Source organism: Notechis scutatus, chromosome 3, assembly GCF_049901735.1.
Source record: "Notechis scutatus isolate UNSWTSFEM ecotype Mainland chromosome 3, rNotScu1.2, whole genome shotgun sequence".
Classification (NCBI taxonomy): Eukaryota; Metazoa; Chordata; class Lepidosauria; order Squamata; family Elapidae; genus Notechis; species Notechis scutatus.
In genome coordinates, this window is record NC_142011.1 from 2,894,361 (window position 1) to 2,908,272 (window position 13,912).

The window sequence follows — 13,912 nt, forward strand, 5'->3', positions numbered from 1 at the left end:
CCACACCTAGAGTCCTGCATCCAGTTTTGGTCACCAGACTATAAAAAAAGATGTTGAGACTCTAGAAAAAGTGCAGAGAAGAACAACCAGGATGATGAGGGGACTGGAGGCTCAAACATACGATGAACGGTTGCAGGAACCGGACCTGGCTAGTCTAGTGAAGAGAAGGACCAGGGGAGACAGGAGAGCAGCTTTCCAATATTTGAGAGGCTGCCCCAGAGAGGAGGAGGGGGAGTCAAGCTATTCTCCAAAGCACCTGAAGGCCAGACAAGGAATAATGGATGGAAACTGAACAAGGAGAGATTCAACATAGAAATAAGGAGAAACTTTCTGACAGTGAGGACAATCAACCAATAGACAAATTGTTGTCCAGTATCTTCTTAAAAACCTCCTCTGATGAAGGACCCACAACTTCTGGTGGCAAGCAGTTCCACTGGTTAATTGTCCTCTCTGTCATGAAATTTCTCCTTAATTCCAGGTTGCTTCTCTCCTTGATGAGTTTCCATCCATTGCTTCTTGTCCTGCCTTCAGGTGCTTTGGAGAATAATTCGACCCCCTCCTCTCTGTGGCAGCCCCTCAAATACTGCAACAGGACTATCATGCTATCCTTTCCCTTCCTCTTTAATCTGCTTATCACCTGTGGTCTGACCACTTCTCTGTCCAGCTTACTTGTGGCCATTTCTTTAAAAGTCACTTTTCTTTCTGAGTTGCATCTCTTTGCACACACACACACCCCTCCCAATCTTCATGTTCCTTTTTTTTCTTTTCTTTGTTTTGGTAAACTTCCTTTTTCTGAACCTTCTTCTCTTGGGTGTCACCCTGGGCCGGTAATATTCATTTTAGCAAAGGTTTTTGTTGTCGCTGTTGTGAAAAATCGCCAAGTGTTCTAAATAGAACAGGGGTCTCTCTCCAACCTTGGCCACTTTAAGCCTGGTGGACTTCAACTCCCAGAATTTCCCAGCCAGCCATGCTGGCTGGGAAATTCTGGGAGTTGAAGTCCGCTCATCTTAAACAAGATGACAACACTGAAAGCGAGTTAAACAACCCTGAAAACAAGAAATATTATCACAAAATGATTGCTTTTTGGTTCTTTCAATGGAGGGAGAAAAAAAATGGTTTTATATAACATAGGTAGTCCTCCACTTATGACCACCATTGAGCCCAAAATTTCTCTTGCTAAGTGAGACAGCTGTTAAGTCAGCTTCTTTCTTTCCTCTCTTCTTCTCTCCTTTCCCTCCTTCCTTCTCACTTTCTTTCCTTCTCTCCTTCCTTCTCTTATTTCACTCTCTTTCTTCCCTTCCCTCCTTCCTTCTTTTTCCTTTCCCTCCCTCCTTCTAACCTTCTTTCCTCCCTTCTTCTCTCATTCCCCTCCTTCCTTTCCTTCCTTTCCCCCCTCCCTCCTTCTCACCTTGTTCCCTTCTTTCCTTCCTTCTTTCCTCCCTTCTTCTTTCCTCCCTTTCCTCCTCCCTTCTCTCCTTCCTGTCTCTTCTTTCTCCCCCTCCTTCTAACCTTCTTTCCTCTCTTTCCTGCCTTCTTCTCTCCTTTACCTCCTTCCTTTCCTTCTTTCCTTCCCTTCCTCCCTTCTTCTCACCTTCTTTCCTCCCTTCTTCTCTCCTTTCTTTCCCTCCCTCCCTCCTTTCCTCCTCCCTTCTCTCCTTCCTCTCTTTTTCTTTTCCCTCCCTCCTTATAACCTCCTTTCCTTCTCTTTCCTCCCTTCTTCTCTCATTTCCCTCCTTCCTTTCCTTCTTTCCTTCTCACCTTCTTTCCTTCTCTCCTCTTTCCTTCTCTCATTTCTTTCCTCCTTCCTTCTCTCCTTCCACTCTCTTTCTTCCCTCCCCTCCTTCCTTCTTTTTCCTTTCCCTTCCTCCTTCTAACCTTCTTTCCTTCTCTCTTTCCTCCCTTCTTCTCTCATCTCCCTCCTTCCTTTCCTTCTTTCCCTCCCTCCCTCCCTCCTCAACTCTCTCTCCTTCCTTTCTCCTCCCTTCTTCTCTCCTTTCTTTCCCTCCCTCCCTCCCACCTTTCCTTCTCCCTCCCTCTCCTCCCTCTCTCTTTCTTCCCTTCCCTTCCCTCCTTCCTTCTCTCTTTCTTCCCTTCCCTCTTTCCTTCCCGCCGCGCCGCTCACCTGCCGACTCTCCTCTCCGAGCTGCCCCGACGGCGCTTCCCAAGCGCTCCGATCTCCCCGCGGTCAGTGGAGCCGCCGCCTAACCTGGCGCATCCCCGGCAGCCTCGGTGCGATCCTCCCCGACGGCCAGCGAGGCTCGACTGCGAGGGCAGCGCCGGGAACCGCCACGGAAACCAGACCCAACGACGGCCGCGCCTCCTTCCAGGAAGCGGCGGCCACGGGCGCCTTCTGGCCGGCCGGCTGTGCGCACAGCTGGGGGAGCTGCGCGCATTCTAAGGATCGCGCATGCAAAACGGGGGGGGGGGAATGCTTTCCGGGGGAGAGACTAGAAGACCTCCAAGGTTCCTTCCAAAACTGTTCTGTTCTCCAAAGCCCCCGAAGGCAGGATAAGAAACAATGGATGGAAACTTATCATGGAGAGAGAAGCAACCTGGAATTAAGGAGAAACTTTCCAACCGTGAGGACAATTAACCAGTGGAACTGCTTGCCACCAGAAGTTGTAGGTGCTTCATCACTGGAAGTTTTGAAGAAGAGACAGGAGAGTTCACTTGTCTGAAATGGCCTAGTCCAGCCGGGTCTCCTGCTTGAGCAAGGGGATGGACTAGAAGACCTCCGAGGTCCCTTTCCAACTAAATTCCGAGTCCAGTCGTCTAATTTTAAGATTTGTGGAGTTCATGGCTGGCTGGGGAATTTGGTGATCAATTCAGAATAGAGCTTGGAAGGGACCTTGGAGGTCATCTAGTCCAGTGATCCCCAACCTTTTACGCCGCGCCCGGTATCCCCAACCTTTTTATGGCGCGGCCCGGTACCGACATCAGCTGGCGCCGCCATCTTGTTTTGATGAAAAGTGCTTCCGGTGAGCTCACCGGAAGCACTTTTTCATCAAAACAAGATGGCGCCAGCACTTTGGTGAGCTTTTCCGGGTAGAAATGGCTTCTACCCGGAAAAGCTCACTGAACGCTGCCGCCATCTTGTTTTGATGAAAAAGTGCTTCCGGTGAGCTTTCTACCGGAAAAGCTCACCGGAAGCACTTTTTCATCAAAACAAGATGGCGCCCAGCAAGCCAGCGCCCGGTAGGACTTGTTCCACGGGACGGTCCGTGGACCGGTGTTGGGGACCCTGATCTAGCCCAGTGGTCGCCAATCAGTGGGCCACGGTGCCATGATTCCACTGGTGGGCCGTGAGAAAATTTTGGTGGTCCGTAGAGAAATGTCCCCCCCCAGAGCACCCCCAAAGCAATTAATCCAGGCTCCGTGAGGAACACAAAGCTGTGCCACCCACATGGCCAGTGGGAACCCTCCCCACCCACTCACTCCTTACCCGGCAAACTTGCCTGCTAAGTTGCTATTTTTCCTTTTTTCCTCCCCTGACCATCAGCTGTTCTGCTGTGCCGGGAGATTTAGATTAGCTAGAAAGCAGGAAATGGTTGGATTTCTTGCTTTCTAGCTCGTCTTTAGATCTTCTGCTCTGCTTTTAAGCAGAGCCGAACCTTTCTTAGGACTGAAGCTTCTACTATTCAGTTGCAGACTCAGCTAGCCGATGGCAGATAGATAGATCTCTAAGTGAATCTGTGATTCTGTGAGCAACTCAATCTGCCTTCCTGCTTTGCCTGATTTTGGGTAAAAGTTGCTCTTTTTTAAATAAAAAATTCAATATTTATATAAATATTTGTAATATTTACATACAAGCCATGCCCAGCCAGTCACATGACCACCAAGCCACACCCACAAATTAGGCCACACCCAAGAACCAGTTGTTAAGGAATTTGAATGCCAACCCTGGCCTCTTGTGTGTTTGTGCTTGTGTGTGTGTGTGTGTGTGAGAGAGAGAGGTTAGATCAGATCTCTCTCTCTCTCTCTCTCTCCCCCACCAACGTCAACAAGCCACTGTCAGTCAAAATTCATATTAGGGGTCCCTGGGATTTAAAATTATGAGTTTGGTGGTCCCTGAGGTCCAAAAGGTTGGTGACCCCTGGACTAGTCCAACCCCCTGTCAGAATACAGAATAACAGAGTTGGAAGGGACCTTAAGAGGTCTTCTAGTCCAACCCCCCTTCAAGCAGGAGACTCTATACCAGGGGTCTTCAAACGCGACAGCTTTAAGACTTGTGGACTTTAACTCCCAGAATTCCTCCTCCAGTCATGTTAGCTCAGGAATTCTGGGAGTTGAAGTCCACAAGTCTTAAACTTGCCAAGTTTGAAGACCCTTGCTCTATTCTTTCTTTCTTTCTTTCTTTCTTTCTTTCTTTCTTTCTTTCTTTCTTTCTTTCTTTCTTTCTTTCTTTCTTTCTTTCTTTCTATCTATCTATCTATCTATCTATCTATCTATCTATCTATCTATCTATCTATCTATCTATCTATCTATCTATCCTCTCTCTCTCTCTCTCTCTCTTTCTCTATCTATTCCAGGGGTCTTCAAACTTGATAGCTTTAAGACTTGTGGACTTCAACTCCCAGAATTCCTCCTTCAGTCATGTTAGCTCAGGGATTCTGGGAGTTGAAGTCCCACAAGTCTTAAAGCTGTCAAGTTTGAAGAGCATTCCTCTATACCTTCAGACAAATGGCTGTCCACTCCAATCTCTTCTTGAAAACCTCCAGTGATGGACTTCCAACAATTTGTAGAGGCAAGCTGTTCCACTGATTAATTGTTCTCACTGTTAGTAAGTTTCTCCTTAATTCCAGGTTGCTTCTCTCCTTGGTTAGTTTCCATCCCTTGTTTCTTGTCCTGCCTTCAGGGGCTTTGGAGAATAATTTGACCCCCAAATCTTCTTTGGGGCAACCCTTCAAATACTGGAATCCTGCTCTCATGTCATCCCCAGTCCTTCTTTTCTGTAGATTGGCTAAGTTCTTCATATTTTTTTTGTCTCCAGGCCTTTAATTGTTTTCATTGCTCTTCTTTGCATTTTTTTCCAAAGTGTCAACATCTTTTTCTTTTTTCTTTTGGTAATGTGGTGACCAAAACTGGATGCCGGATTCCAGGTGTGCCCTTACTAAGGCTTTGTAAAGCGATACTAACACTTCCCTTGATTTTGATTCCGCACCACTGTTTATGCAACCAAGGATAGTATTAGCTACAGCCAAGGCTTGTATTAAATTCTGGGAGTGGTAGTCCACAAGTCTTAAAATGGCCTAAAAGCTGGTTATACTATACTATCCCAGAAGTTAAATTAACAGATCAGTATGGTGGTGAGTTTGCCACACCGCTGCGTGTGTGTAATCGCTGTATTATGAAAGCATGCAACTGTTTTGAAACACCCCGTCTCTTATGCAAACTAACAAATTGCACCAACTGGCTATAATAACAAACTGAACATTCAAATAAGGCTGCACACACAGATTTGAATACTCGATACACACAACAACAAACAGAGAGGAGAAAAATGCCGTTATGAGGAGGATAGCAGCAGTGATGTGAAGTGTCCTTGAATTTTGCCCTTTTGATTCATTTTTTTCCTCTTAAATATTCTTTCCAGCTGATATTAAGGAAGCTTGGGAGTCAGAAACCAACGCAAGGAATGGCAGACATGACAGACACACACCCTGCAGTCCTTAGAACATTGTTGGGCTCTTAAAGATGCCTGGACTTCAATTCCCAGAATTCCCAACCAGCACAGGTGGATTTCAACTCCCAGGATCCCCCAGCCAGCAGAGTGGATGGATGGGGAGAAGGAGAAGGAGGAGAAGTATGGATGGATGGGGAGAAGGAGGAGGAGAAGGAAGGAAGATAGAATTGGAGAAAGAAAATGGGAAGGGAAAGGAGGGGGAGAGGAAAGGGGAGAGGAAGAGGAGGAGGAGAGGAGGAGGAGAAGAGAAGAAGAGGGGGGGGAGAAGAAAAGACAATAATAATAATAATAATTAATAATTTTTACTGTTCAGTTGACTGAGTTGCATGTTTAATGAATAAGAGTTAATAGGAATAGAATAACAGAGTTGGAAGGGACCTTGGAGGTCTTCTAGTCCAACCCCCTGCCTAGGCAGAAAACCCTACACCACTTCAGGCAAATGGTTATCCAATCTCTTCTTAAAAACTTCCATTGATGGATCATCCACAACTTCTGGTGGCAAGCAGTTCCACTGATTCATTGTTCTCACTGTCAGGAAATGTCTCCTTAGTTCTAGGTTGCTTCTCTCCTTGATTACTTTCCTCCCATTGCTTCTTGACCTGCCCTCAGGTGCTTTGTAATAATAATAATAACAACTACAACAACAATAATATTCACCAAGAAATTGCAGCTTCCTGCAATAACACCAGTGGAACTGTAAAAAAAAAAAAAGGTGCTACTCTGAACATCGTGCATTTTAAGAAAATATTTGGTTGATACCTAGGACACTGGCAGCAACCCGTATCAACCATCAGCGCCAGTCAATGATATATGGGATACATTTTAAAATATCCAGTGGACTGAGTTTCATGTTTAATGAATATAAAGATGATGAAGGAGGAGAAGGAGGAGGGGAAGGGGAAAGAGGAGGAGGAGGAGAAAGAGAGGGGGAGGAGGAGGTAGAGAAGGAGAAGAAGGAGGAGAAAGAGAAAGAGGAGGAGGAAGAGGAGGAGGAGGAGGAGGGGAAGGGGAAAGAGGAGGGGGAGGAGGAGGAGAAAGAGGAGGAGGAGCGAAGGAGAAGAAGGAGGAGGAGGAGAAGGACAAAGAGGAGGAGGAAGAGAAGGAGGAGGAGGAGGAGAGGAAGAGGAAAGAGGAGGAGAAGAAGGAGAAGAAGGAGGAAGAGGAGGAGGAAGAGAAGGAGAAGGAGGAGGAAGAGGAGACCCAGACCTTCATTGGATGCTTAGATCAGTGTTTCTCAGCCTTGGCAGCTTGAAGATCTGTGTGCCAACTCCAAAACTTCACAAGGGCTGGGGAATTCTTGGAGTTGAGGTCCACCCATCTTCAAGCAGCCAAGCCGAGAAACAGAGGTGTAGGCCAAGCCCACTTCTACGTCTTGGCAAAGGCATTGCCTATTACAGAAGACACACCCTTCTTCTGGTGTTGACGGATGGCAGGGTCCTGACCCATCTGGATCAGAACAGCCTTGATGGACCAGGCCACAGAGAGCCCAGGAAAGAAGGCAGAATCGGGACACGTTCGGAGAAAAAGGAGTTGTAACTTTGCATGGAATGTGACACCCTTTCATTTCCGAACCAAAGTTTGGCTGAAAAAAAAAAAACCCACAAGGTTCATTTGGGGCTAACAAACGCAAGGCAAGGAGGAATTTTCCAGTCTGGCAATTTGCATCTTTCAGGTCACCCCGCCCCATCTCCACGGGTTCTTGTACTGGCAGGAAACTCAAATTAAGCAATGTCATCTTCAAACAAGAAGTAGGCAAGAGGTCATTCCGTGATTCTGCAATTCTGCAGAGCCATCAAAAAAAATTGGAGACTGTTGGACACCGGATTCAGAAGTTAAGGGTCATCTATCATGGGAAGCCACCAGGAAAGTTGACTCAATGAACCTCAATGTCAACTCATAAAACATTCCTATTTATTTTTATTTATTTATTTGATTTGCCAATTGTTTACAAGATAATAAGTATAAATGTATACATAGTTGTGAATACATGAAATGGGTACATATAAGAAAAATAAAAGAATAAGAGAAACAATAGGACAGGGACGGTAGGCACGTTGGTGCGCTTATGCACGCCCCCTACAGGCCTCTTAGGAAAGGGGTGAGGTCAATAGGAGACAGTCTAAGGTTAAAGTTTTTGGGGTTTGGGGAAGAAACTACAGAGTCGGGTAGAGTATTCCAGACATTGACCACTCTGTGGCTGAAGTCGTATTTCCTGCAATCAAGTTTGGTGCGGTTAACTTTGAGTTTGTATCTATTGTGTGCTCTTGTGTTGTTATGGTTGAAGCTGAAGTATTCATTGACAGGTAGGACATTGCAATGTATGATTTTATATACCATGCTTAAGTCAGACCGAAGACGGCGTAATTCAAGGTTTTCAAGTTCTAGAATTTCAAGTCTGGTGGCATAAGGTATTCTACAACGAGTAGAGGAGTGGAGAACTCTTCTTGTGAAATATTTCTGGACTTTCTCAATTGTGCTAATATCAGATATGTACCTATGCCGGTTTCCAAATTGCCATACGAAGGGGGTGGATGGGAGAACCTTGAAGGAGCAGACAGCAAATGAACATTCCAAGCTTATCTCAGTTTTGCTTTATACAGGTCACCTTCAAGAAGTGAGAGGAGCTGAATGTCAACTCATAAAACAATCCTAGGCCTATTTTAGTAGTTGCCATAAAAAAGGCGGGAGGGGGGAGGAAGGAAATCTGGAAGAGCCGTGCAGAAGTTTGGAAACGAAAGTCCATTCCAACTCTTTATCTTGAAAAGACTGTAACTAAACTACCAGAGCTTTTGCCTGCGAATATATTTAATTGGAGAATGTGATTGATGACACCCAGCCCGTGAAGGTTCTCAATGGGAGAATCTGGTTTATGAGATGCCCAGGGGGGGAGGGATGGGGGGAAACAAGGTCCCAGGGGACTGTAAATGAAGTAGGCCAGAGTTGGCTTCATGCAGGGCAGGGCCAGAATGTTGCCTCAATTAAATCCTTTGAAGCTTTTTGAAGTTTGGCTCGAGGATCATGATTTCATTAGGGCGATTGCTGGAATCCTGGCACCGGCTCTAGCACTTAATATTCAGGTAAGCAGGGATTAACCCCAGACAAATAGTCCAGTAAAAAACATTTCTCTAATCAAGGGGCTAACCACACGTCACCAAAAGACTGTTGGGCACCAGATTCAGAAGTTGAGGGTCATCTATCATGGGAAGCCAGGGAAAGTTGACTCAATGAAGCTCAATGTCAACTCATAAAATATTCCTATGCCGGTTTCCAAATTGCCATACGAAGGGGGTGGATGGGAGAACCTTGAAGGAGTAGACAGCAAATGAACATTCCAAGCTTATCTCAGTTTTGCTTTATACAGGTCACCTTCAAGAAGTGAGAGGAGCTGAATGTCAACTCATAAAACAATCCTAGGCCTATTTTAGTAGTTGCCATAAAAAAAAGGCGGGGGGGGGAGAAGGAAATCTGGAAGAGCTGTGCAGCAGTTTAGAAGCTAAAGTACATTCCAACTCTTCTCTTTAAAAGAGTGTAACTAAGCTACCAGAGTTTTTGCCTGGGAATAAATTTAATTGGAGAATGTGAATGACGACACCCAGCCTGTGAAGGTGCTCAATGGGAGAATCTGGTTGATGAGAGACCCAGGGGGGAGGGGGGAAACAGGGTCACACGTGACAGTTAAATTATGTAGGCCAGAGTTGGCTTCATACAGGGCAGGGCCAGGATGTCACCTCTAATAAATCCTTTGAAGCTTTTCGAAGTTTGGCTCGAGAATCATAATTTCATTAGGGCGATTGCTGGAATCCTGCTAGCAAGACTGTAACTGAGGCAACCAGTTATTCTGGGCCCCCAAATCCTCTATTGGAGAGCATGATTGATGACACCTACCCCTTAAATGTGGTCCATTGGACAATCTGAATTATGATACACCCAGAGATGGGGGAAACAGGGTCATCGGTGATTGTAAATTATGTATCTCAGAGTCGGCTTCATACAGATCATGCCAGCGTGTCACTCCTAATAAATTCTTTGAAGTTTTTTGAAGTTTGGCTCAAGGCTCATGATTTAATTAGGGCGAACGCTGGAATTCTGACACCTAGATCCTTCTGGATGGCAAGAGCTGGGGGTACTTTGGTGGTCCGCCACCATGCCTGAAGTGTGCTTGATGGCATGGAGGCCACAGGAGACTATCTATCGTGCCCTTGTTGGAGTGTGATTCTGAGAAGGAGGTCGAGCAGCTGACAGGGAGTGGGAGTGTGGCTCCGGTGGCTGTGGAAGAAACGGGGGAAGGGCACAGTCCGGCTGGGCATTCAGAGGAAGACCCAGGGCAACCCCCTCTTCATCCTAGGGCACACAGGGAGGAATGGAGAAGGGAGCAAAGTGGCTTACGGGAGAGAAAAAGGCCCTGATCCCTTTCATTAGTTGCAGCTGGGAAAACAGGATATAAGTGGGGCATTTGCACACAGCTCCTTGCTGGAAGCAAAGCATGCATTATCTTTGTCGAGGCTTACCTGGATTTTGGCGTTCTCCCAACTGTGGTTGCTACATTATCTTGTGGAACTCTAAAATTTATCATCCTGGTCTGCCATGTTAATTACTTCAGTGTGGTTTGTGTTGGTTTTTTTTTATTTCTAATTATCTTTACTTTGCGTCCAGACTGCATTTCTTTTCTTCAAAGATTGTTTTTGGAAGAGTTTGATATCTAGCCAAAGATCATTGGACATTGGGGCCCAAGTCGGAGGCATTAAAGGGAATTTATTGTATTTTTGTGACTGTGTTATTTTTGTGTCACACCCCCGGGTCATCGCACTATCCAAGTAGATGGAGAGCGGAAATGTGGGTTAGAAAATGAAGTGGTGGGGTAGAGGATGCTAAATTCTCAGATTGCATGAAGGCCTTCATCACTGAGCCAGGCTTCATGGAAGAGACCACAATGGGCTCCCATAAAACTCGTAAAGGATGGAAAATTGCAGACGAGAAGCATAGAGAAGAGCAACAAAGATTAGGGGTTTGAGGTGAAAACATCTGAAGAACAGTTGCAGGAATTGGGTATGTCTAACAAAAAGAAGCGGACCAGGGGTGACATGATAGCATCTTCAATAATTGGGGGGCTGCCCCAAAGAGAAGGGGGGGCTCAAGCTATTTCTCCAAAGCACCCGAAGGCAGGCCAAGAAGCAACGGGTGGAAACTAATCAAAGATAAGACTAATATACTGTAGAAATAAGGAGAAATTTCTTGGCGGCGAAAACAATTCACCAGTGGAATAGCTTGCCTCCAGAATAATAGAATAACAATGTCAGGGTTCCGGCAGTTACTCCAATTAAATCATGAGCCTCGAGTCACACTCCCCAAACTAAAGAGGATTTATTAGAAGCTACCATTCTATGTCTGGCACGAACCTGGGCGTAGCCAACTCTGAGATACGTAATTCGCCGTCACCCTTGATCCTGCTTTCCCCCCCTCACCCCTCTGAGTGTATCATCCAATGAAACACGTCCATAGCCAAGAGTCATCCATCATGCTTTCCAATTACATTTTTTTCATGGCAGAAGTTTCAGTCATCGAATCGGTCTTTGAAGAAAATATGAATGGAATGTACTTTCGGTTCCACACTGCCGCCTGCTTTTTGAAACTCCCCCCCCCCCTTCTTTCTGTTGTCAACTATAAGACGTGGATGCAAAATGTTTTATGAGATTCAATCTGGAAATAAGGAGGAATTTTCTGAAAGTGAGAACAATCAAGTGAAGTTGTGGGAGCTTCATCACCGGAAGCTTTAATGAAGAGACTGGATTGACATCTGTCAAAAATGGTGTAGGGTCTCCTGCTTGGGCCGAGGAGGGTTTCAGAGGTGGGATTCTACCGGTTCAGACCGGTTCTATAGAACCAGTTGTTACAATTCTGTGCAGTTCAGAGAACCAGCAAATCGTGCTCCTGGCTGGCCCCACCTCTCTCCACCCGCCCCCATGTTTTGTGAGTTGACAAACAGAGTTGGAAGGGACCTTGGAGGTCTTCTAGTCAAACCCCCTGCTTAGGCAGGAAACCTTGTACCATTTCAGACAAATGATTGTCCAATCTCTTCTTTTAAAAAAATGGTGGGTGCTCCATCACTGGAGGATTTCAAGAAGAGACTAGGCCACCATTTGTCTGGCATGGTATAAGGCCTCCTGCCTGAGCAATGGGTTGGACTAGAAGACCTCTGGGGTCCCTTACCCCTCTGTTATTCTCTTAAAAACACAGTGTGAGGAAAAGCAGTCACGGACCTTTTTGAAGAGAGCTCAGTCTGGCAAACAAAGCTGTTCCTGCCTTTTAGAAGCGTTTGGTGTTAAATAAGGGAAGTTCACAATTATGAGAAAGTTACAAAAAGGTCCCTTCCAATGAAGTTCTTCCGTAATTCTGTAAAGCAAAGATTTCTGGTTTCATTTCTGCAGGGGTTGTGAAATTCAGGAATTCTACCCAGCTTTGGCCACACCGGGGCTTTCTCAAAAGAAAACGTAGCAGTGCCCTGTTTCCCCGAAAATATGACCTACCCTGAAAGTAAACCTTAGCTTGATTTTTACATGTGTGCCCAATATGAGCCCTAATTCAGATCCCACCCCTCAAAGTTAAGCTAGGGTGGGGGTGGGTGGTGGTGGAGCTGCCCTACTACTTCTGATAGATAGATAGATAATAGATAATAGATAATAGATAGATAGATAGATAGATAGACATAGCTAGAGAGATTAGATAGATAGATAGATAGATAGATAGATAGATAGATAGATAACAGATAGATAGATAACAGATAGATAGATAGATAGATAGATAGATAGATAGATAGATAGATAGATAACAGATAGATAGATAGATAGATAGATAACAGATAGATAGATAGATAGATAGATAGATAGATAGATAGATAATAGATAATAGATAGATAGATAGATAGATAGATAGATAGATAGATAGACATAGCTAGAGAGATTAGATAGATAGATAGATAGATAGATAGATAACAGATAGATAGATAGATAGATAGATAGATAGATAACAGATAGATAGAGAGATAGATAGATAACAGATAGATAGATAGATAGATAGATAACAGATAGATAGATAGATAGATAGATAGATAGATAGATAACAGATAGATAGATAGATAGATAGATAATAGATAGATAGATAGATAGATAGATAGATAGATAGATAAATAGATAGACATAGCTAGAGAGATTAGATAGATAGATAGATAGATAGATAGATAGATAACAGATAGATAGATAGATAGATAGATAGATAGATAGATAACAGATAGATAGATAGATAGATAGATAACAGATAGATAGATAGATAGATAGATAGATAACAGATAGATAGATAGATAGATAACAGATAGATAGATAGATAGATAGATAGATAGATAACAGATAGATAGATAGATAGATAGATAACAGATAGATAGATAACAGATAGATAGATAGATAGATAACAGATAGATAGATAGATAGATAGATGATAGATAACAGATAGATAGATAGATAGATAGATAGATAGATAGATAGATACTTAGATAGATAAATAGATAGACATAGCTAGAGAGATTAGATAGATAGATGGATAGATAGATAGATAGATAGATAGATAGATAGATAGATAGATAGATAATAGATGAATAGATAGATAATAGATGAATAGATAGATAATAGATAGATAGATAGATAGATAGATAGATGAGATAGATAGATAACAGATAGATAGATAGATAGATAGATAGATAGATAGATAGATAGATAACAGATAGATAGATAGATAGATAGATAGATAGATAGATAGATAACAGATAGATAGATAGATAGATAGATAGATAGATAGATAACAGATAGATAGATAGATAGATAGATAGATAACAGATAGATAGATAGATAGATAGATAGATGATAGATGATAGATGATAGATAGATAGATAGATAGATAGATAGATAGATAGATAGATAGATAGATAGATAACATAGATAGATAGATAGATAGATATATAGATGATAAATAACAGATAGATAGATAGATAGATAGATAGATAGATAGATAGATAGATAGATAGATAATCGATAGATAGATAGATAGATAGATAGATAGATAGATAGATAGATAGATAGATAGATAGATAACAGATAGATAGATAGATGATAGATAACAGATAGATAGATAGATAGATAGATAGATAGATAGATAGATAACAGATAGATAGATAGATAGATA

General features: G+C 43.6%; 1 protein-coding gene across 1 annotated transcript in view; it reads right to left on the reverse strand.

Moving 5' to 3' along the window:
• HCK (HCK proto-oncogene, Src family tyrosine kinase) overlaps positions 1-13,912 on the reverse strand; it is a 60,938-nt gene that overhangs the window by 43,717 nt on the left and 3,309 nt on the right. The window contains exon 2 of the mRNA XM_087959025.1: positions 2,123-2,394. Within this exon, the coding sequence (XP_087815151.1) occupies positions 2,123-2,394 (272 nt within the window). The remainder of the gene's footprint in view (positions 1-2,122; positions 2,395-13,912) is intronic.